Source organism: Coffea arabica, chromosome 2c (assembly GCF_036785885.1).
Source record: "Coffea arabica cultivar ET-39 chromosome 2c, Coffea Arabica ET-39 HiFi, whole genome shotgun sequence".
Classification (NCBI taxonomy): Eukaryota; Viridiplantae; Streptophyta; class Magnoliopsida; order Gentianales; family Rubiaceae; genus Coffea; species Coffea arabica.
The window spans coordinates 19805515-19830844 of NC_092312.1; the positions used below are offsets into that span (position 1 = coordinate 19805515).

At 34.7% G+C, this 25330-nt stretch overlaps 2 protein-coding genes across 9 annotated transcripts; one reads left to right on the forward strand and one right to left on the reverse strand.

Annotated features, from left to right (window-relative positions):
• Nucleotides 1–1815: 1815 nt before the first annotated feature.
• On the forward strand, nt 1816–4232 carry LOC113726671 (non-specific lipid transfer protein GPI-anchored 31-like). 2 transcript variants are annotated; one of them, XM_027250508.2, is made up of 3 exons: nt 1818–2336; nt 3006–3032; nt 3816–4232. In XM_027250508.2, the coding sequence occupies exons 1-3, from the start codon at nt 1970–1972 to the stop codon at nt 3986–3988; spliced, it is 567 nt and encodes a 188-aa protein (XP_027106309.1). In that variant the 5' UTR covers nt 1818–1969; the 3' UTR covers nt 3989–4232. The 2 variants fall into 2 exon arrangements, with proteins under 2 accessions (XP_027106310.1, XP_027106309.1); XM_027250509.2 differs by lacking the exon at nt 3006–3032 and having other exon boundaries at nt 1816–2336.
• A 1291-nt stretch (nt 4233–5523) lies between these two features.
• Nucleotides 5524–13241, reverse strand: LOC113726672 (sulfate transporter 1.3). 7 transcript variants are annotated; one of them, XM_072075030.1, is made up of 15 exons: nt 12331–12488; nt 11711–11819; nt 10709–11065; nt 10579–10627; nt 10278–10485; nt 10023–10197; nt 9872–9937; nt 9643–9756; nt 9435–9551; nt 9209–9335; nt 8815–9101; nt 8543–8733; nt 6375–6466; nt 6188–6264; nt 5524–6095 (listed from the first exon to the last, which is right to left on the reverse strand). In XM_072075030.1, the coding sequence occupies exons 3-15, from the start codon at nt 11042–11044 to the stop codon at nt 5958–5960; spliced, it is 1977 nt and encodes a 658-aa protein (XP_071931131.1). In that variant the 5' UTR covers nt 11045–11065; nt 11711–11819; nt 12331–12488; the 3' UTR covers nt 5524–5957. The 7 variants fall into 7 exon arrangements, with proteins under 7 accessions (XP_071931131.1, XP_027106311.1, XP_027106315.1 ...); XM_027250510.2 differs by lacking the exons at nt 11711–11819; nt 12331–12488 and adding an exon at nt 12930–13241; XM_027250514.2 differs by lacking the exons at nt 11711–11819; nt 12331–12488 and adding an exon at nt 12930–13240 and having other exon boundaries at nt 10709–11077.
• Between the last annotated feature and the right edge of the window lie 12089 nt (nt 13242–25330).

Consider the following 25330-nt stretch of genomic DNA (forward strand, 5'->3'; position numbering starts at 1 on the left):
AATTCGCATGCATCAGATTGTCGTGATACATTTTTTTTTTTTTTAATAAAAACTCCAAAAAAATAAACAGAATCTAAAAGGGCGTGACATGTTGCAGCACAAGTGGCAATTATGCATGGGCCTTGCTGTTTTTCGAAGAAAGAGGTTAGCAATAGCATCAAATCTTTTCCATATTGCATGCTTGGGCTGGGGGGGGGGGGGGGGGGGGGGGTGGCGTTAGCTTTATAAGGGAGATTTGATGGCAGTATATGTTCGGGGCAAATGTTTTGGGCGAGTGTGACGAGGAACAGTGGAGATTCTCTTCAATTAGCTGCCTGCCACTTGGCAATTTCTTTCCCCTGAAACAAGAGGGCAGGTCAAAGTTAACCATTCCGTAGCACGAATTGTGGTGCCTTTTGTCCCCAGTTCAACTTCAGCCCGTCCAGTAAATGTAGTGCATGTTTATATTCGAATCCAAATTACATTTTGATTAAGTAAAGCAAGTGAAGATTGTCGCCGTGTTGCTCTTCGTAATGACCATCTCGTTTGACTGATTTTGACTAATGCGCTTAAACAATCCTCCATCTTTCTGTCTCTGATTATCCCTTTTTTGGTTAATTGCAAAATACCCCCTTGAACTTTCTTTGAGTTACAAAGTGTCACCCGAACAATCTATTTCAGCACTATACATTCTCCCATCTGTCAATTATTTCGTGATCTACTTCAATCAATTCGTGATGTCAATTATTTCGTGATTATCAACTCGTCCCCTAGGAAATTTAATGCGTAAAAAGTTCTTGAGATTATGTATGTGACAAAAATGTCATTTTACCTCCTCCACAGCCTAACATAACCTCTGTGTATGTGTATATATATGATTCATGTCTTTTACATGCAGAGAAATATGTTGAATTTGTGTGGGAAAAGAAAAGAAAAGAACTTCCGATATGCCTAAATAACTCGTTCGTAGAGAGATCGGCATTTTGTCCACTTAACGAAATCCATGAACATCATAGTCCAAGGGCAATTTAGCAATGTGAAGAAAGTTTAGAACGATAGTTTGCAATTAACCGTTTTGCCAAAGTATGTTTATACATATGTTTATGTGATATAATCCCTTTTGTCAGTCTCAGTAAAAATTTCAACCATCTTTGTCATTGTGATGTTAATGAGTATTTTAGATATAAAGTTCAAAGTGTGGGTTAAGAACTTGGGACTACTACCACTCCTCACTATTTTTCCAATCCAACGGTAGTCAACCCTAGTTCTAGGGTTACAAATGAGTCGAGTCAAATCGAATTTTGATTTAATTGAATTAAGTTTTGGCTTAATTATATCAAATTTAATATTTTTTTAGTTCGAGTTCGAGCTCAAATTCAATTTGGCTAGATCGAGCATATATTGATCGAATTCGAATCGAATTTTGACTTGAACCGCTCACAAGTAACTCGATTCATTTGCAATCCTATTCAGGCGCTAATTACCCTTTCTACTCTTAAATGTTGTCCTTAGCAAAAAAAAGAAAAGAAATTACCACTAAAAACGAAAAGTATTTTCTTCCAATTTGCAAACAAACAAGCCATCCTGGTACGTTTGGACATGAACCGAAACTTTTCAAAACTCAAAGCGATTCCAGTGGCACAATCCCAAACTCCAAACGTTAAATTGGACCACCCACTTCCCTTTACCCCACCACGTGTCCCCGGACTGTTATTCCCACGCCACACATCCCTCCATCATCATATCAGACCCATTTTCTCTTCTTCAAAGCCCAAGAGTTAAAACGGCAAAGGGCCCCACGCCAACCCTCTTTATGACTCCTATATAGCCCCTCGGGACTCCAAGACCGTCTCGTCTCATTAGTCCACTGCTACTCCCCACTGCCGTATTTCCCTCTGCATTTCCTTAACCAAAAAGCAAGGACCAAATCCCACTTGAGATTGAGAAAGAGAAAGATAGTACTAGTACTTCAAAAAGAAGAAGAAGAAATATGGCTGTTTTGACAAGGGTTATGAAGACTATTGCTGGGCTTTTCTTGGTTGGTCTTGTGCTGGTCTCAAATGCGGTGGCGGTGTCCGCCGGATCCGGCCATACTGCTCCGGCCCCGGCAGTGGACTGTTCGAGCTTGGTCCTTAACATGGCTGACTGCTTATCTTTTGTGACCAGCGGCAGTACGGTGAAGAAGCCGGAAGGAACGTGCTGCTCTGGCCTCAAAACTGTCTTGAAAACTGATTCAGAGTGCCTTTGTGAAGCCTTCAAGAATAGCGCCCAACTGGGAGTTACCCTTAATGTCACTAAGGCCCTCACTCTCCCATCTGCTTGCCATGTCTCTGCTCCCTCCGTCAGCAACTGTGGATGTAAGAATCATATATCCCTCTTTTTTTTTTTTTGGGGTAGGGGTGGGGGAGCGTCATGTTTCTGTCTCTCTGTTTTCACAAGGGTCGTTTTTTATTTGCTCCTTCCAGTGGTTTTTTTTTTTTTTTTTTTGGGTTTGGGGAAATTTGTGATTTTAATGTTGTGCTGTTTTTCACTCTTTTATTACAGTAAATGTCTGGTTTGAAATATCTGATATTGAATTTTTGCTCTGTTTTTCTGATTACACAACTTTATCCCTTTTAGTTCCTTGGGTTCATGAAGTGAACATTGTTTAGCATCTCCGTTTCTCATTTTGGCTATATTTGACATGATTTGTTTGGATTGCTATTTTTCGTCGAAAAAAATTTATTGTTTTCTGTAATCATATTTCCTTATTATCCTTTTTCCTTGTTATCTTTAGCATCTCCGTTTCTCATTTTGGCTATATTTGACATGATTTGTTTAGATTGCTGTTTTTCGTCAAAAAAAAAATTTTGTCAATTGTAATCACATTTTCTTATTATCTTTTTCCCTTGTATACGATTTGGCAAATTTGTCAAATTGCTAGAGTAATTTTTTCATGAAAAATCATGAAAAATGCAATCCAAACACAAAGATTTATCAAGTTGTAGAGACGTTGATTTTTGTTTTCTCACTTTTTTTGACTGCAGTGAGCATTGGCTCTGGAGCTGCTCCTGGTACGTATAATAGATCTGCTATTTCTTCGACTGATTTTGCACTTCTTAGTCCACTTTTTTGTTATGATTTCTGCACTTCCTATGAAGCAAGTTGGAGGAGCTGTTGCTAATAATAAGATGGAGTATATATTTTTTTGGACCATTATGAGTTTCATACTAGTTATTAATTTATGAAAATGGGAATGTTGTTGTTGCAAAATTAAATTCATCAATCTGTGCAAATAGAAACAAAACTAGTTGTTTAATTGCCCTGAACTATCAATTTCAATCTTCAAAGCTTATGCATTCGGGATGCTTATCACTACCATCTGTGTCTTGTTAATAGACTATATATTTTTTGTTCGGAAAGGGCTCATCTGGAAAGAAGGTTCACTATTAGTACGTTTTTTTGGCATTTCCTGGTACAATTCAGTCCACGTGACACTCTGTTTCCCTGTCATTCATTATTACACCTTTTTGCGTCTCAAGATAAAAATATGGTCCCCGTTTTGGTCAAAATAGGGTTTCATGTGATTAATCAGTAAGTATGATACTGGCATGTCAGCAATTACCTAGGGTTTTAATTCTTGATCGCCTAACTAGAGTACAAAATGATCTCAGGGGATGAACTTCTAAATGTGGTTATCCCGATTCCTGTATGAATGAAAAGAACGCAACCATCATCAATGAGAATTGGCTTAGTAGAGAATTTTACCAACATTTGTGCTTCGGGATTGATATGTTGGTCTTTCAGTCGGGCGTGGTTGTAGCACTACTGCTGATCACAATCTTCTTTGGTTGCAGCTCTCCCTCCAACCGCGATGGCCCCGAGCTCCGAAGGCCCAGGAGCTCCTACTGCAATCGGAGGATCGAATGAGGTTGCTCCAGCACCAGCTCCGGGAAGCTCAGGCTCTTCAAAACTTGCTGTATCGTCCCTGTTGTTGGCACTTGCTGCCGCATCGCTCTCTTTGTTTTGACTGAGTGCATTTTAGGCCTCTCTCTCTTTTTTGTGCTGAGATGAGAGGGAGAGTGAATGGGGGGAGATTTGACAGGGCATTTATTGTGTTTGGTTTTAAATACTATTTGCTAGTTTGGGTTGGGTACTCTAGTTAATACGGGCAGGAGGACGTCTTCTTACTTAATTGAGACTTGTTGAGCGGATAGGGCTTTTATTGTGTATTAATTATCTGGCTCTATTAAACCCCACGGATTTACGTTCAATTTCGCCTTCCTTACCCGGCCCCCTCCCTCCCCTGATATTCCAATTTCTGCTAATTTTCTTGCCGGATATGTTCATGGGCCTTCTTGACAGAAGAGGCTGACGGTATGCTCTGAACTGCGTGTCCAAAGACACACTGCATCTTGGGTCAAAGTCGTGTTTGGACCATCAGCAAGTCTGTAGAGGTGGAAAGTCTGTCAAAATTGATCCACAATAATGTCAGATCCAGGGTGTGGTCTCTCGCTGTTGCTCGAAACTGCGTTGGCAAATATTACCAGATTAAGAAGAGTTGTGAAGCAACGAAGGGTTCAAACATCGCATGCCTTCGCATTAGGGGTGTGACATGAACGAATTGAATCGAGTTCGAAATTTGGGGTTTGAGTTTGAATTTTATATGAGCTCAAAATTTAATTTTGACATCGATTTGATTTAATATTTGATGGGTTCAAACTCGACTAAAGAGTTTAAAGTTTTATTTAAACTCGACTATGTAATAAAAAAATAAATATATAATTTTATATAAAATATTAAGAAATATTTTAAATGAAAATATTTACAATTATTGACACTTGAATTGAGCCCTTAATCGAATCAAGTCTAAATGCCAACAGCCTTACCAAGACTTTAATTTTGGTGGGGGTTGGGCCGTTGGGGGTAATTTTAATTGAAAAGACTTTAATGTGGTGGGGTTGGGAGGTAATTTTAATTGAAGTGGCTTTCTCCGGTAGGATTTCACTCCCCTTAAATTAGATTAGAGTAGTAGGTTATAGAAGAAATTAGATTATAGCCCTGCTCTCACTTAGTAGTGAGCTTCAGGTTTTAAACGGTCACAATCTTCTCTGGTCAATTATTCTTTCTTGGGCTCTCCCGGTCGGGTTATTAAATCAACGGTCCAGAGTCTGCACTTTCATCGGAATTACTTGGCGAAAAGGTAGCATTTACTTGAACAGAAGTACAGATGAATGTATCAAAATGGGAAAATTAAAAAATAATTCCATTTCCTTCTTCTTCTTCTTTTTTTTTTTTTTCCTTTTTCCCGTTTACATGGAATTCAGAGCGAAAAACACATCGTGGATGGACAATTGGCCATGTTTGGGTTGCATTTTGTGCGGAAAAAATTTTGTGAGTTTCCATGAAAATATTCATTATCACATTTTCTGATCAACCTCTCTACCTCATACGTCCCACATCTTAAAAACGCAAAACACTGGATTGCATTTTTCTGAATTCTTTGTAGAAAAATTACTGTAGCGATTTAATATATGCGAGATAAAAAGGCGATTGAAAAATGTATTTACGAAAAACATAACAATTTTTCAAAGAAAAACTGCTTTCCAAACAAGGCACAATATTTTTCTACAGGAACTCCCCACTCGAAGAAGCAAGAATGCATTGGCATCAAAGTCGACCGGCTCAAATGAACACTGCACCATTTGTTTCAACCCCGCCCAAGCACAGCTCACGGTTGAAACTTCTTGTATGGTAACTGAAGCATGTTCACACAAACAACTCCGAACTAGTTACCTTTGTGCAACGTTTCAGATTTCGTCATCGCATAAGCGTATAAACGACTGGTCATCCTTGGAATTCAGTGTACATCTTCTAATTTTGTTTGATACAATGTAGACGTTTTCAGCCCCCTCCCCCACCCCCAACACCCACCCAAAAAAAAGAAAAGAAAAGGGAGTGCCCTTGACCATGACGGAAATGAAGTGACAAAGGTGCTTTTAAGGCTCCATCTTGGGGGCAAAGGTGATGACAGCATCTGCTACTGTGAGGAAGATGTTGTCTTCCCCGATCAAGGTAGTAAAGTCGGATGCATGCAGCTTGTCCGCTACCACTGGTCCAGGATTTGCTAAAACCAGCTGTTCATGTAGTAGAATGTATTATATAACGTAAAATTCTTCTCAGCTGGACATTTTTTTTTTTATCAGCACCATAATATGAAATGGCTAACCTGAATATCTTTCTTTCGAAGACTATTGTGCAACTCTTCTAAGGCATGGATTCCGCTGGTGTCAATATCTGTAACAGCTGCACACGACAATTAACACATAAAAAAAAAAAAACATATTATTTGTTTAGTATTTCTCCTCCGAGTATCAAAAGTCCTGCTAGAACGGCGTAACCAAGAAGGCGCTTACGTGACATTTCCACAATCAAGCAATGAATTTTAGACTTGAGCTCCCCATTTTCTTTCAGCTGTTCTTCTTCATCACTCAGCCATCTTAGTATCCTGCCAAAAAGGAAAAAAAAAAAGTTAATTATATTCTCATTGAGATCACACTTCACACTTGAAAGAATAATTTTTTTTAAGTCGAAAAAGAGAAAAAAAAAAAAACAAAAAAGACTACCCCTTGACTTTTAGTAATCATCTAGGAAAATTCTGAAACGAAACGTTATCCTTAACTATATGTAAATTTTCATAGATGTGACTTAACTTGAATGAGATGTGCCCGCCTCCCCCCAATGTGAACGAAGATATATGGTAGTAAGCAATAAGCATCTTTGACTATGAATTTTGCTTAAGACTACGTCAAACTTTGAGGCTTATGCTGCATTCGGGACCTAACTTTTGGTAGGGCAGTATTGATAACTGGTTTTGCAGAGAAAAAAAAAAAAATCAGTTGTTCAAGCTGCAAAAGCATGAGGTGTAAATCTTCCGAGGGTTGAACTTAGAATGCTGTCCAAAATAAATTTGACTAGTGGTACGGGCAAGAGAAGACAAGTCAGATACATAAAAGGGATAATTTAGAAACCTCCCTTGAGGTTTTCAATAATTTCATTGACCTCTCTTGAGGTTTGTAAAATTACACTAACCTCCCTCAAGGTTTAGATTTCGGTAACAAAATTAGTCCAAATCAGAAAAATTACCATTAAAAATGTATTTTGTGAAGAGAGATAAACTTTTATTCCATAAATGCCCTTATGCTTGTGTACAAGTTGTATTGTAAAGGAGTAAAAAATATATTAATAAAAGCGTGGAAAGGTAAGCACAAATAATAAAGAACAAAAAATAAGTAGCAACTGACTTTCTCAACAAAGTTGGACCAACGGCTAGTGCATTCTAAATGGACCAACGGCTAGTGCATATATTATAATGGATATTTTTTCAGATCTTCACCATTTTGCATATAAAGGAAACAAGAAGGATTAAGATGGATCTCACTTTTACTTGAAGCAGTAAAAGTTGATGTGTAAAAATAGTGATTTTATGTGGATTTCGCAAGCTAAAGGTGAAGTATATGTATAGAAACTATGAAAGACATGTCAAGCTATAGAAAGAAATCATAAAATCCACCCACATCCTTTAGCATGAAAAAGAAATATTGCAAGTGTAGTCCCAAGGCAACTGCGAAGATTTTTTAGAGTACGAACAGTCCAAAAAAATTACTATTTGATGTATCGATTTGGTGTATCAATTTCTGAGAGAAAACAAATATTTGGTACATCAATTGGTACTATTTTGTTATTACAAGTTACTGTTCATCATTAAAAAAATTTCGACAGTTATTTTTGTTAATTAGTTACTAACAGTTAATTAGTAACCTAATTACTTAACTGCTAGATGTTAATTTCCAATAAGTCATAATATCTTAGGGTATGTGAGTAATTTTTCCCAATAAGACACTATAGGGGAGGTTAGTGTTATTTTGCAAATCTCAGGGAGGTTTCTAAAATTATCCCTATATGAAAATCTCCATTTTGCACATCCTAACTTGTATTACTTTTTCACTTTGTACTCTAAATTTCAATTTTAAACACTTTACACCCTAAACTCTTAATTTTGAATATTTTGCACCTTAAAACTCAAATTTGTCTAATTTAAATCCAATCAATAACTATGTTCGCAAAATTAACGAGATGAAGGGCAGAGAAAATTAATGACAGTGTACTATTTTGTTCCAACCATGATTCCTTAGCTTTTTTTAACCATGTTTTAGTACATTATTATTTATTTATATGGTTTAAATTAATAATATTGTTAGCAAAATTAACAAGATAAAAGATAGTGTAAATTAGTGATAATATATTGTTTTATTTTTGTTATGATGTATTGGCTTCTTTTGATTACTTTTGGCACGTTATCATTGATTTGATGGGTCCTCTATAACGTTAATTTTATAAAAATAGTTATTGAATGGATTTAAATTAGATAAATTTGAGAGTTTATGATATAAAGTTTCCAAAGTTCGAGAGTTCAGTGTGCAAAGTGTTCAAAATTGAAATTTTGGATGCAAAGTGCAAAAGTCATTCAAATTCGGGAGTGCACAGTAGAGTTTGCCCAAAAAAGAAAGGAGATCATCCGTACCTCTCCCTGATATAGTTGGAGTTGGAAAAGTAAATTGCAGAATCAACTCGGACGATTAGAATCCCAGGAACCTTAGCTGCCTCTGGATATTGTTGTATATTTCTGTACACATTTGTTCTTGGGACTTTTCCGAGTACCGCAGTCCGAGGCCTCGTCACTTGGAGGAGGATTTTGGCAAAAGATATTGCGACCTAATTCATGAAATGCAGCCGGCAAAAATCAGCACTTCTATTTTAATAAGATTGTTAGGAAAAAGCAGAAATCATCTTTACCGCAATCAAGAGACCAATCTCAACCGAGACAAAAACCACACCGAAGAAGGCTCCCATGCACGCAATGAAATCAAACTTGTCAATCTTCCATATCAGTAACATTGCATTAATGTCGATTAGTCCAACAACAGCGGATATAATGATGGAAGCCAGTATAGCATTTGGGGTGTATTTGAACAGCGGGGTGATCACTTCTAGAGTCAGCAAGACAACCAAAGACATCACGATATTGGAAACAGCTGTGTTACAACCTGCCATATAATTCACTGCAGATCGCGAGAAAGATCCTGCAAATTAAAATGTCGAGTTGCGTAATCAGAAATTAGGTGAAAGCATTAGGGTGTCATGTATTCTACTTTATAAGATATGAAGATTAGTTCAATTTTCAACAAACCTGTGGCAACATAACACGATGTCATGGAACCAATAACGTTCATCGTTCCTAATGCTACCATCTCACGGTTTCCGTCTATATGATAGTCCTTCATTGCTGCAAAAGTTCTTGCAATTGCCACAGCTTCCTATATCCGATGCAGTATTCATTGGAAACCAGCTTTTCATAATTAGGAGATGTGGAGAAATTAAAGAATGCTCTTAAATGTTCCAGTTTTGTTGCTTACCGTCAATGCTATCATTCCAGCCACGACCCCAATCCTGAAACCTTTACCAAGATTTTCTCCAGTGAAGAAGATCTCATGGACAGAAGATGGATTGATGCCTTTTTCAATCTTGTTTACCTACCAAGTTTTATGGAGAATACATTGTCAGAGAAGCTTTAACTTTGTATTTGAAAATTGTCATCGTCCAAATTATGCCTGAAGTACTCACAATTTGGACTCCCTTCTTTTCAGCATGGGTGATATAAACAAAGAAGGTTGAAATGATCACAGAAATCAACGGAGCGATGGCAGACACCCAAAAGAGTTTCTTGTTTTTTTTCCCCTGATCCAATCGAAATTTTTGAGAAAGAAAATAATAAAATTGTCAGAATCTGTTCTCCCATGACAAAAGTTGGAGCTAAATCCACGGAAAGAGAAACAAAACGAGCGATTCTTACGATGTACTTTGCAAGGAGAAGGAAAGCCAAGAAAGCGACTCCTATTACTACAGTTTCCCAATTCCACTGTTATAATCAAAGACGAACAAATTAGCTTCTCCATGGATGCAAAAAGAATGCCGATCAAGTTATAACTAGGAGAAGGTCTCACCCCATGATGTACACTAGTCCAAACAGACCGCATCACAGAAACAATATCGGTTTTCTTTGTGAATTTCTTAATGCCAAGCAGTCCTTTAAGCTGCTGAAGAGCTATGGTTATGGCTGTACCACCCATAAAGCCAACAACGGCAGCATGAGACAGGAAGTCAATCAAGAAACCCAATCTGCAAATCCAAGTGACAATTATTTCTCAGGGTATGTCAAAAAAGGAAGATATATATGGATGTTGGCTCGTCAGAAGTACCTGAAAAAGCCAAGGGCAAATTGAGTGAGTCCAGCAAAGAATGTGGCTGTAAATGCGAGACGCTGGTAATCTAATTTTTGTTTAACAGGATCGAACTCATCCTGAATCAAAGTTCCAAGCAAGAGAGACACCACTGCCACCGGGCCTATGGCAATATCTCTCGAGCTTCCCATGGCTGCATATATCAGTGGTGGCACGAAGCTGCTGTCTGTAGAACAAGAAGCAATACCATTGAAAAATCCCTCAAATTGCAGATGATCGTGAGAAGTCAGGTTGCTGAGTATATATATAAGAAACTTACAAAGTCCATATTGCGGTGCCAAATTTGCTAGTTTTGAATAGCCAATGTCCTGCACAGAATATCAAGAATTTTTAGGTTGCCAACTGACAAAGATGCTCTACAATAAATAAGAGTCATATGAATCTCCTACCTGAGGAATGCAAAGACTTGCAATGGTAAGTCCAGCAATCAGATCACCTCTGAATTTGGAAAGGCTATAGCTTCTTCCCCAATCAAGAATGGGAAAAACAGCTTGTAGTCCGAGGAGTAACTTTTTTGAGTTTGATTGGTCCTTGAAAGAGCGTAAAGGATCATCATGCATGAATGTTTCCTTGAAAGTTGTTTTAAACTCAGTAAACAAATTCTGCTTGGGAGGCACTCCCACTTTGTGGACGTATGGCAAGTTCTCTGGATGTTCATGTGAGTGAGCGTCAGCAGGTAACTCCATATCTGTTACCGGGAGCGCATCAGTAATCCGGTTGCTCATTTAGGTGGCCACAGTGATGACCTGCAAACAGAACTTGAGGAAGAGAATCAGAGGGACTTGTAAGAGATGCAAACATTTCATACTTAGTAACTACATGTCAAGAACTATGCCACTTGTCTTGTTTCTTTTTGAACTTTAATAAATGGCTAAACTTTTACAAACATCAAAAAGGGCACATTGATTCTCCTCCTATCCCTCCCTACCGGAATATATTGTTGTCTACAATGACAAAGAACGAAATCAAAGCAGAATACCTTATGCACAGGAGGACTGCTCAAGGCAGAAGAACAAGTAGTTCTTCCAGAAAACTATGAGTTTAAATAAACTAAAATGGGTACGCGGATATGAAGGGACATGCAAATTTTAGTGCTTATAAAAGCTACAAGCAAGTAAAGTCAACTCTCTGTAAATACAGGGCAACTTGTGCTGATGGGCAGGAATGAACCTAGATGTTTTTCCTGTACCAAATGCAAAGAGCAAAAGAGGATACGTTTTGAAGGAAGTAATTAATCAAATGGTGGAAGAAATAACAATACGCAATTATTGAAGAATATAGTAATCAAATAGACATGATTAATAAGGAGTTCCTTTAAACGATAGCTTGGAAATTAAACAGTTGACTTTGATGTCTGCGCTTCGTTTCAGATATTGAATTAAATAACCTACTTTATCCATACAGTCTTGTACTACAATTTTGCGTCAATTGCCTATCTGATTACCCTAGATGAGCCAATCCAGCGGAGAATGAAGCAAAATTCCATTCCATAACGTTCAACTGCAAGAAATTCATTATCCAGTCGGTCAGTTACATAAAAGAGAGGGTGTTGTGGGGTGAGAGAGAGAGAAACCAGGAAGAGCAACCATTTGAACATTGATGCTTAAGCATACAAATTTTGAGTTGCATTGCAAGTGGAAAAGAAATATCTTGCCGATCAAAACTTTCCCCAAAATCCTTGATTTACAGGCTGAATGGACTGTCATCGACCTTAAAAGAAAATCAAGGAAGATTCTGAAAGAATTGGTGATCAGAGGAAGGCAACTCTTACAGATTTATCCTCACTCAGTTAAATATTGTTTGTAACGCATGGGTGGGGTCTGAAGCTTCACCTGCGGATCTTAACCAAGAAAGAGCTTTGCAACCAGGACAAGCAATAATCTAAGTCGATGAAGTCTGATTTGGTAGATTAATTATCAAGGAATACACTATGGGGTATACCCAAAAGTCAGTCATTACAAGAAAATCATAGTCAAATAAAAAAAAGTATATGTTCCCAAAAAGCACTAACCAAACTGTTTTGCCCTTGACAATTCGTGGCAAGCGGAGAATATGGATGTGAAAACGAAGAAAGATCAAGATGCTAATAGCTTTGCATTCCTGGACGTACTTCATTCATCCTCTTACAAGTCTAAACAGGCAACTACTAGTTTAAACAACTGAACTAAGTAACTAACTACTCCTACCTTTTTTGAACCCCAAAAAGGCAAAAAGATCTTTTGTTTTCCTGTTTCTAACTGATGAATGCTTATCAAATTCGAGCGTTGATTACCGGAACTACAGATTCCGTCCAAGCCGAACCCAACCAATGAAAATGAAGTGCAACCCTTCTAGTCGCCACACATATTCATTTTCCAAGTCAAACGAAGACTTCACGCGAAAACCATCCCCATTGGGTGGTTGTTCCCATCATTTGTCTGACTAGGAAAAAGAAAACAAAAACCAAGAAACAATAATATACACAAATGTCTGTTTACTTGTAAGATTAATATAAAATTGCAACTGTTACGTTGCACTTCAACATCTTATTAAAATAGAGCCAGAAAAGAATATAAGAAGAAGTATATAAGCTGTGGAGCATCATTCATCAGTTAACACGTGTGTACTTACCATATTTGCCTGTTGCTGATTACGAAGAACAACAACGAAAACAACTCAGAGATGAAGAGTTTAAATATTCAAGCGAAGTTTCGCAGTCAGGAGAGGTCGTAGAAACGATTCTGAGCCCATTTTGCGTCCAGGTTCAATGGATTTTAGAGCGTTGAAAGTTTGCGCTGATTCTCTGCTTCTTGTTTATTGCAAAGAGTGATGAGAGTTGTACGTGGAATACAGAGATGACGAGTGCCCTGAAGCTGAAAATAGAGAAGAAGACCCCGGCCGAGAGCTAATTAAGTCTGTGAGGTCGGTGTTTTTTTTCTTTAGCATGTCTAGTACTCAACTGGTATTCTCAAACACCTCCTCTTATATTCATTTTAATTCGCAAGTTGAGGTTGACATCTTGACATTCAGAAGGCGGAAAAAAATAGTGAAAATGTGGAAATCAATTACTATAAAGTATGTAAATATGGTAAGAATTTAACTGGACCATACAAAAGCATTTGTTCTAGAGAGTTGGCTTTTGGATAGGGGTGTCAATCAGCTTTTTTGAACCGGATTTTAGGAAATCCAAACTCGGCATACAAATTATATGAATTTTTGGATTTTAAACTTTTGGATTTCGAGCTTATATTAATGGGCTCATATCAAAAGGCTCAATCTCAAATCACGCTATTGTATGAGTTTTGGGTTCAAGTCAGGAGCATAATTTTAAAATTATGATATTTTAAAATTGCAACAATAGCCGCTTAATATTTTCATATTTTGCCCCCATTTTGACCCCAATATCTTAATTCTCATTCAAAGCAAAGTAGTATTTTTTTTTTTATGTGTTAACAATTAGACTTTTTGATATAAAGTGAAAATTAGTCTATTTAAAGTAGTAATCTTTCCCACCAAAATGGTATTTTTGTTAGGATTAATATTCTATATACTGACAGTGTATATACTTTTACCATTAGATACATGACACATTATCTAAATTTGAATTTGAAACCTAAATTTTGCATATATGTTATGCATCCAACCGTGATAGTATATATAAGATTTGCTCCTTTTGTTACTTTAGTTTTTAATGGAGAATAAATTGGTCATTTCATTAATTACTTGGATGAAATTAATTTTTGAATTATTTTTAGTTGACAAATGGTGTAAAGTGCCTATTAAAATACTTTAGAGTGTAAAGTGAAACTAGTATAATCGTTCGTTGGGGTTTTATACATTTAGTCCTTATCTATAATATATATTTTATAATTATAAATTAATACAAATTTATATGAATTATTAATATTTTATGTCGTAATATTTATAATTATAATTTATAGATATTATTATATATATTTTACATATGTAATTATATTCATATATAGGCCGAGCTTTAATCGAGTCTGAGCCTAATACAACTCAACATCGGCTCATATTTAGTTCGGATCTAATATTTAGATCCAACTTCTGTCCGACTCAATTAAAATTTAGACTCAATGAGCTTTTTTCAATCGAACGGATCGAGTTCTGGTTAATCCAACCCCATTGATAGTTCTAGTTTTGGATTAGAGGCAAGTATGTTAGAATTAGGAAATCACTCATTAATGTTGATATCAATTTACGTGGTGGGGATTTACCACATTATCTGCATTAATGTTCTAGTCTATCATTTATGTAGAACAATCCTCACGCATTTGTTAAACATACACCTTTTTTAAGGGTTTTTATCAGTTTACCTTCTTAAACTATATCCCAACTATCAGTTTAGTCCCTAACGTTAACTTTTAGTCACTTAAGTCCTTGGACTAACGGTCAAATGAGAAGGCATTTTATAATTCACGTAAAAAGACATGTTTAGATCCAACTTAATTATAAATGGACAGATATACCCATAAATTACCCTGTTAATATGTGAGAATTGCTTCAATCTGGAAAAACTCGCATGTTCTTATAATTTGGAAAATTATGAAAAGAAAAGGACCACTAGGGAAAATTTTTTTACTAACATATCACTTGAGAAAAAATAGATCTTATAATGGAATAACTATAAAATTTTCCTTCTAAGATTGACTTTGCTTGATGACGTGCAAACAGATTATGAAATTCTACACTTCGATATCATCATATTTGCAATATCTTGACAAGGTATTGCGTAAAATAAAAAATTTTGTAAACAATTTAAGAAAATAGAGGAGAGAAAAGCCTTCTAATCCTTGTTTTATACTTAAAGCATAAGGAGAGGGTATTTTTTGTCATAAAATTTTTCACCAAACTTTAGTTAGTTAGCAGGGCAATTTATGGGTATATTTGTCCATTTATAATTAAGTTGGATCTAAATATCTCTTTTTACGTGAATTATAAAATGAGATTTTTATCAGTTTACCCCCTTAAATTATACCCCAACTATCAGTTTAGTCCCTAACGTTAATTTTTAGTCACTTAAGTTCTTGGACTAACTGTTTGACCGTTAGTCCAAGGACTTAAGTGACTAAAAGTTAACGTTAGGGACTAAACTGATAGTTGGGATATAGTTTAAGGGGGTAAACTGATAAAAACCCTACACCTAATTGTCCTACCTTATCAGTGCTATTTTATAACCTATGTGATGCGTCGCATAAGAAGATTTATCCCTAGTATTTTGTCTTTTGTTTTGTAAAATTACAAGAAGTGTAAGAATTACAACTCGGTGCTCAACCGTGAGAGAAGAAACTCACATATACTAATAATTAAATTGAGGATCTTTTAATTTTTTTTGAAATCTCAACCTTGATCCTTGGATCAAGATCAAGTATTTGACTATCTTCAGTAAGTAAACATCTAGCCAAAAACAGAAGAAAAATGTTATTCGCGCTCCATTTTGTATTATTTGCACTCTCACCATATATTTTATCATATCATATTGTCTAATAAATAAAAATTATATAATTAAAACAATAGTGGAAGTGTGATTAATACAATTAAGAGTGCATCTTACCCTTATTTCTGAGACACTTACCCACATGCATCTTACCCCCCCATATAATTTTTCAAATTGCCACACGTAGAAGTCAAATTTGCAACCTCTCGTTAATTTTTTTTTTTTTGTATAAGCGGGAGGACTCGAACCCGAGACCTCTTGTTTACACTCCCTCTCCCGTATCACCCAACCCAACCCTCCCCCCATTAACATTAACAACCCACATCTTTGTTACATTTGAATGATACACAATTCCGATCATGACATTAACAGATGCATCGGTTACCTGTTAAGGAGCCCTTAATATGTGAACCTTTTAAAGTGTGAAATTAAATATGAAAAATATGTAAATGCAAGAAGAGGAATAAATATGAATCCATGAAATAATAGATTAAAACGTAAATTAAGGGTATTAATGACTGTCTTCTTTGCACTGATTAGAAAGATAATAAATCTCACCCTGTTGTAGCATTCTCGAGTTAGAACTTGCAAACTCAGTACCCAGACGAAAGCTACAATGGTAGATTTCCAAAGCATAATCAATTTTGCATTTGGATTTTTTGTTTTGAACACTCTTAGCTGGGACTAGGAATGCTACAGAATATCGATAAAATAATAGAAATAATTTGTGACTTTGTTGACATTGCTGTTGTGATCCCATTTAGGCATTTATTTATACTAGTGAGACGCCCTGCGCGTTGCGCAGGAGAGCTAATATTTCCCATGTTAAGTTGCACAATTTTTAGTTATTGTGTAGTTGTTATAGTGTAGAGAATTATATAGGTGGTATAAGCTTGGTTTGAATTAGTTCAAATTATATAGTGTTGATATTTTGTATGATATGATTAGTATAAATTATGTGGCGTGGGTTAAGTGATTACAAAGGTGGGAAAAAGTATAGCTGAAGTTACAAAGCGAAGGAAGTGTTGTTACATGCATGGAAGTCAGTCCACAAGATAGTTATATGCATAGTTGGATTGATAGTTACATGAAAGTAGAACAAAAAGATTGTTACATGGATGGAAGTCAGTCCATAAGATATTACATGCATAGTTGGGTTGATAGTTATATGATAGTGGAACAAAAGTGCATCTGGAATTGATTTCATTAGAGTAGCAATGTTAAAGAATTGCGTTGAGTTTGTGAACAATGTTATTCATTGGATTTTATTGGGCTATGTTTATTAGAGTAGCAATGTTAAATAACTGCGTTGAGTTTGTGAACATTTTAATTGTATTTTATTTAGATTATATTGGATACACTTGAACAAGTTCATCGTCAAATATCTGAAAATGTATATTTGTTCAATCCTAAGTGAGTAAATATGACAGTATAGTCTACTTTAATTACATTAAATTTTGTCAACTTTTTCCATCCATTTGTTAAATAATTGTCCTCAACTTTTATGTCCCAAGTCTTTTGTTGACAATAGAGCACAATTATGCTATCTTTATTTGGTAGAATATGGAAGGCATCATTTTGGATGTAATTCCTGTCATAAAAAGATGTGAAATTTTTGTAAGAATATTGATACACTGGTATGCTAAATATTTTGTGTAGTATGAAAATTACCAAATATTCTATATCTGATGGCCGTATTGCCACATAGAATTGAAACTTTTTGTTAGTAGTCCTTCTGTTGGGCAGAATGTTCCAGCAGTTTTCTTGGATGACAATTTAGGTTGATAAATTGTGTTTAATTAGAGAGTAATGATTTTGTACCATACCGTATTCGTTCTGGCCATAGTCTTGGGCTGGTAAAATGTTCCATTCATAGAAAGTTGAGCAACGATTTGGAGCAAATATCTGCACTCGAAAGGCCATTACACCTATGTGAAAAAATTGGATCATGAAGTTTTCTTGTAGTTGGCGATATATCACACAGAAATTCTTTCTAGCCAGAATTTGCGGGACTTTCGTGTAATTTAATAAACCAAATTTTGTTTCCATTTTTTAGTATTGCTGTTCTTCGCATATGGTGTCCTATATGCGGCCAAAATTTGGCTGGTATGACCTGAAAATTAGTAGCAAAAGTAAGAAAAAATTAAAGTGGATTTTGATTTGCAATATATTTTGTTGAAAATATTGATCTTACCACTTGCTCTTACCAATATATTTTGATCTTACCAAATATATTTTGGGACTTCATCAGCGTCTTGAGTTGCATATGTAAATGTGTTGTTTTTATTGTTCCATTAGAGTAGTTTTGTTGAGCGGTTTTGGAGTCTACAAAGAAAATGGGCTCCATTTTTGTTGTTTGGTTTTGTGGAGTTTTTTGCTTAATTTTTTGTGATTAACTGGGCTTTTGTTTTTGGAACTGTACTTCAGCGGCATTTGGTTGTCAGTATTCAAGACGTGACATTTCAGGGGTCCCAAGGTGAAGGCCGAATCAACATTGTAATATTTTTGTATGTACTCTCTGGGTGATGTGGCATTTGATTATTCTCCGATTCTTTAGTACAAACAAATAACAACAAATTTGCAGTGCTGTAAGTACCTGAAGTTGCCCCTCCTGGGCAGCTCGTCTGGCAGCGCACGCCTCCTTAGGAGCGCTTGCCAGGGTTCGAGTCGTGCAGGGTTACCGTGTTCGGGGGGATGGGGCCTCTCCTCTCGGGCCGCAGGGGATTAGTCGGGCCACCTTCGGGTCTTGACCCGGACACCCCTGTGTCGACAAAAAAAAAAAAAAAAAAGTACCTGAAGTTGCTGAAAACCAAATGCCCTCAAAGTTGCTAGAAATTACGTTATAACCGCTCGACCAAAATGGACTGTTCATCGTCCAACTCCCGCTTTTATATATAGTTAGATTAGATAGATATTCACCTTTCCAGTTGAAAAAGGATAGGGAGGTCTTCCTCCCAAGTTAATACTGCAATTAATAACATAGAAAAAAAATTAAATCTATATGTCTTTTCTGTTATGTGCTCCAACAACATAGAATAAGCATACTAAAAAGAAAAAAAAAAAGAAGAGAGAGAATGAGTGCACAATAAAAACATAAAATTATCGCCTATTCTCTAAAAGTCTAGACTTTTGCAAGCAAAATTTCCAAAATTTTTACATTTTTTATGTACAGATTTTTCAATCAATTTTTCACCTTGCATGCATCAAATTAATACAGTATATTTTTCTGTCAAAATTTTCAAAAAATAACAATCCAAATGGGCTCCCACCTCTCAGCGCAAACAATAGAAAATGAACAAAAAGACACATGGCTCCCACCTATTAGACCAAACAATAGAAGATTCCAATCTAAAACCCTAGTGCGCATGTCTTAATTCTAATGACTAGTGCAAATCATGGTGTGAATGCAGGGAATGTTGCGACTTTTGGATCATAGACTAAAGGATGATAGGACAAATCCGTGAAAAGCCTGCTAAAAAATATCGACGTGCTACTTGGCAGTTACGGGGAAGGCCTTTCAACACCTATAAGCTTTCTGTTCATTTTCCAAATAAATCAAATCCATGTATGAGCGTTCTTGGGTGTAAATTTTTTGAACCGGTTATATTCCAGTTTCCAAAACTCAAAGAAAAAAAAAAAAATTTTGGTCAAAAGCGCGTCAAATTTTATTGATAATGATGTAGATATAGGCAGGATTTATATCAATGACAATTATTGAACAAATGCCCAAAAATAAACCACACAGCCTGTGAACAACGGAATCCCTCCGGTTCCAATTCTACTTCCTGAGCACGTACTTCCTAATGCACATTGAGCAGTTCTAAAGCCAGTAGTAGCATTATAAGTTTTGTTAACAAAGGAAAAAAAAATAGAAATTCAAGTGAGTCATAATTCATAAATGAGTGTTTAGGTGTGTCCATATCCATTTATTAAAGGGCAAATTACACTTTACATCCCTGTGATTTAATATTTTTTACACAATCCCCCTATAATTTTAAAAATTATATATAACCCCCTCATAATTTGGTTTAAAGTGTCAAAGTGATGGAATTTGTAGTTCATAACGGAGTCAATTAAAAAGTCAAAAATGCCCTTATATAAAGTTGAAAAATATTTATTAACCACAGGAGGGTTATGTATATATTCTGAATATCATAAGGGGGTTATATGATAAAGCACTAAATCATTCGGGAGTCATATGATAAAATATAAAACCATATGAAGTTAGAGTGTCATGTATATTATATTTATATATTTTAGTCAATTCAGCCATTTTAATTTTTAAACAAGGGTAATTTCAATATTTTCATAGATTCCATTACGAATGATCAATTTCGTTACTTTGGCACTTTAATCCAAATTAGGAGAGAGTTATATGTAACTTTCAAAACTAATGGGATTATGTAAAAATTAGCTATACCACAGGGAGTAAAGTGTAATTTGTCCTTTCTTAAATAAGTATATATGGATCAACCCATTTATTAAATAGGTATAAGTAGATTGATTCAATAATACCCACTATCTAATTATGATCCATCTAAATTCACTTGAATCATCCGTTTTGACACCTCTACCTTTGAATATTAGCCAACATTCAATAATTCAAATCGGCAAGGGTGAACTACTACTAATCACATAACTGTCGAGCATTCCTTTTGCTTGTAATGAAACCTTTTCATTCATATTTGTAGTACATCAGATTCAGGATACTCTTCACTCTTCAACCTAATTGATAGAGAGCTTAATGTGCATTTTATTTATAAATATTTTCTTTTAATTTTGGCCAAATATAGTGTTGAGTAATGGACTCTACTTATATTTTGTATTTGGTGCTGTTTGTATTTGGTGCTGTTTATGGCGTGGATGTGCAATATGAAGGTTGTGTTTGGATTGCATTTTCCATGATTTTTCATGGAAAAAATACTGTAACGGTTTGATGTATGTGAGGGAAAAAGGTAATAGGAAAATGTGATCACAGAAAACAACGTAATTTTCCGACGAAAAGTTGCAATCCAAACAAGGCGTTCCAAATTTGTGAAGTCGAAGTGGGAGGTAAGTGGATGCATCTACCGCCCTAGTAAGAAGTCGGAACCGCCTTTTAGTTAGCATTATTTAGTCTCGGATTTAGAAAATTCTTATTGATGTTAACTTGATCTAATTTTATTTGGAAACCAATTGATATATTGTTCTTGATTAGTCTATTATTTTAAATAGAAGTCAAATAGGAAAGGAAACATTTTCCTTAAAAGAAGAATTCAGGAAGAGCGAGAGATTAGTATACATGCAAGACAAAAAGCAAGACTTTCTCCCTTTATCTCCTAGCGAACCCTAATATTTCTTTAGCAGCATTTTGCTCCATAAAGAGTGGCTAAACTCTTTTTCAGTTGAAGAACTTGTGGACAATTATAACTGTTATGAAACAATTAAAAGCACGAGTCTCTATTTTTGAGCAAAAAGTGAAAACGGAGGCTCTACCTTGAACAAAAGTGAAACACAAGATTTTGCCGAAATTCTGCTCGCATTTCTTCAAGTAAATTCTGAGGTAAATTTTTGACACATAAATTTATTTCAATTTCTTATGGCTAACATTTGAATGATTGAAAAATACAAGTGCCTATTGCTGAGCAATCATTAAACACAAATATATATTGTTTGACATCTTTGAGGTAATATTTCTCCTTTTAATTCTACTTATTCATCTTTAGAATTATTTGTTATAAATACTTATATTCTGATGCATTGAGTTTTGGAGATGCTATTATAGAAAATCAATTATATTTGAGAATTCATTTGTCTTTTGAAATACTTAAAGAAAAAGATTCGACCACTTGAAGATGGTCGTTTTTTTAACAAAAATATTTGGCCACTAGAAGATGGTCATTATTTCAAAAGTCTGGTATGATAAATTTACCTATGGCTACAAGAACATAATTCTGCAATTTTCAGAATTACTTCTCAGTTGAAATTGTGTCGAAAAAGTTTTACTCACAAGATATATTGAAAATGATATTCTCTACAATTGATTTCTCGAATATGCTCCTGTAGTAGCAATATTGAGAGAAAATTTGAGAAGTATTATGTACTTATTGCATGATAGTTCTAGTTCATTCCCAGAAGTGAATGCAACTAAATTTCAATTTACAAGTTATGGTTGCTGTCACGACTATGATTTTGGTAAATATACATTTTATCATGACAAGAGAAAAAGTTACCACTTGAAGTGGGATAATAATGATAAAGACAAAAAAATAAAGGTCCTAAAGATAAATGTCCCGAAGTACATTTGACGAATCAAAATTATAATAGCATTTTCACATGGCAAATTTCTTTAAACGCCCTGAAGGTGTATGATGATTGATTTAATTTATGATAGTAATTGACTTTTCTTCCTGAAGAAGAAATAGATGTTAAATATTTGGGATCAAAGGATTATGATAATGATATTTGTCCCATAAGAATTATGATGACAATGATGTGTCTCATTAACAAGTGCTACTATATACACTATATTCCAATGAGAGAGACAAACACAATAAGTGGTAGTGCTTAAGTGATTGAAAGTTCCAGAAGATCCAATGATATATTTCTCCCTGTAGGAGAAAAGTTTATGATAAATGAAGCACTATTTTTTACCATGTCTCGAAAAATTTATTGAATTTGAAAATCCGTTGAAATGGATATCAAATTGAGACACTAAATGAGACAATAATTGAGATCATGTTTAGAAATCAAGTGAGATAAATGTTAATTATATTATAATAACCATTCGAGAGAGAAATGGTTATCGATATGGTTGTCTTCATTCTCATTTGATTTATAATCATCACCTGCAGTAAACCAGAAGTTTACTGATCCCAACGGATATATGATTTGACAAAAGTGAGAATATTTGAGAGCTGACAAGTATTCATACATACCCCTTTATATTATATATGGCTCCAAAAGAAATTTAGAATTTATGTCGGGTATGAATCACTTTTTACGATTAAATATCATAAAATATTTGATGGGTGATTTATTGAATGATTTATTATTCTGATGAACTACGATTCCCGACATTAGGGGAGGAAGAAATCAACCGAAAGAAAATCACCTGAAAATTTGGATTTCCTCGATCCTCATATAAAATAACGTGAACTGGAAGTTCAAGAAATTATTTATTTGCAGAAAATTGCAAACCAGTTGTCAGATATATTATCGACTCCAAAAGAGTTATTAAATCAACTGTTCCTACAGGAAATACCTTGATTAAAATTGATGTCCCTGAAGGATATGCACAAGTGCTACAAATAAATTTAAGGCCGACTTACCTAAATAAGGTATAAATTGATTTCAAATATCTCTGGAGATTAAATAAATGTCATGACAAAATTCAACCTTTTGAAGAGGTTGCTCCTGAAGAGCCAACTCCTGAAGAGAATTAAATCATAGAAAATTTAATTGGAGCATAATGAAATGTAGCACTTGATATTATAAAAATTGATGAGGATCATGAATCTAGATCGGTTGATGAATGTCGGTAAAGAAATGATTGTTTAAAGTGGAAAGATGTGATCTAATCTAAATTGAATTTATTGATTAAAAGAAAAATTTTTGGACTTGTAATCCAAACACCTAAAGGTGTAAAGCTAGTAGTTTAAGGATTTTCACAAAGGCTTGAATTTGATTATGATGAAACGTATTCACCTGTAGTGGATGCTATCACATTTAGATATCTTGTGAGTTTTGCATTACATGAAAAATTAGATATGCGTCTAATGGACGTCGTTACTACATATTTATATGAAAATCTTGAAAATGATATTTATATGAGAATTCCCAAAAGATTCAACATGCCTGAAGCATGCAAATCAAATTCTAAAAATATTTATTCTATTAAATTACAAAGGTCTCTGTATGGGTTCAAACAATCTGGACGTATGTGGTATAACCGTCTCAATGAATGTCTGACAAAAGAAGGTTATACCAATGATCCAATATGTCCATGTGTTTTTATTAAGAAAAATGGATCAAATTTTGTGATAATTGCTGTATATGTTGATGATCTAAATTTGATTGGAACTCTTGAAGAGATTCAAAATAATGTTGAATATTTGAGAAAAAAATTTGAGATCAAAGATTTTGGAAAGACAAAATTTTGCATTGATTTACAAATTAAGCATTTGAAAAGTGAAATTTTTGTCCACCAAACTGCTTATACCCAGAAGGTATTAAAGCGGTTTTATATGGATAAGGCACATATATTAAGTACTCCAATGGTCGTCAGATTATTAGATCCTAAAAAGGATACTTTTAGATCGCAAGAGGAAGATGAAGAGATACTTGGTCCTGAAGTACCATATCTCAGCGCAATTGACGAAAAATATTGGAATGCGATGATTAAAAGATCTCAAATAATGTTTGCATCAGGGGGAGAAATTAACACACAAGAATAGTGTACTCTTTTTCCTTCACTAGGGTTTTTGTCCCGATGGATTTTTCCCTGGTAAGGTTTTAACGAGGCATATTCTTTGTGTAATGGACATCCAAGGGGGAGTGGTATGAAACAATTAAAAGTATGGATGTCCCTTTGTATTCCCAAGAGATTAATTCATGATTTATGGCTACATTATGTATAGAAATTACAATCCGTAAATCTATTCATGTAGTGGAGAAACCGTTTCATAGGTTTCTTCATATTCTTGTAGTAGTGGGTGTTTAATAGAATTGATGTACCTTTAATCTTGTAGTACCTATATATAGAAGTACATTGACACCCTTTGAAAGGACTTTTGTATCTTGTTGAAATACAAGGAAATCATTCTCCCTTTCTCTACTCCTTTCTCTAATACTTCTTCAATTCCTATTGTAGTATCTTCATTTTATTAGTTTTATAACAATAACCAATTTATTGATGATTAATTAAATGAATCAAAGTCGAAATTATTCCTTTGACTAGAAATTTATTTTTTATTGATTTAGTTTTATTTAATTTTGCATTATTGTCTTTATCTAAATGGATTACTTGATTAATTTTTCAACAATTCCCCTTTCTTATTTATTATTGTCTTTATCTAAATTGATTACTTAGATTAATTTTCAACGATTCCCCTTTTTTATTTATTTCTTATAAAGAAATAATCATCTAGTTCTTATGGATACGACTCTAAGAATTTTTATTTGGGATAATTTCAGAAAGCTACTCTAATATTTCCAACAATTTCACAAGCCTTTTTTGAGATTTGCAAAATTACACAAACCTCTCCTGAGGATAAGGTAAGAAAAATAGCATTAAATAAGTACTTTAAAAAGAGAGATGAAACTTTTATTTTATAAATACCCCTTATACATGTACTTAAGCTGTATCAGTAAAACGATCAAAATAATTAAAAATTAAAAACAATTAATACACACATTTCACTATTCAAAATGTTCACATTTAATATATCAGACAACACAAATAAACAACAAAACTACACTAACGATCACAAAATTCAGCAAAACAGATTTGTCATCTCTCTTAACTTGAGGTTTACTATGATTCTCATGATTTTGAACAGAATTTTTTTTTTTGAATTTTACCTTTCTTTTCTCT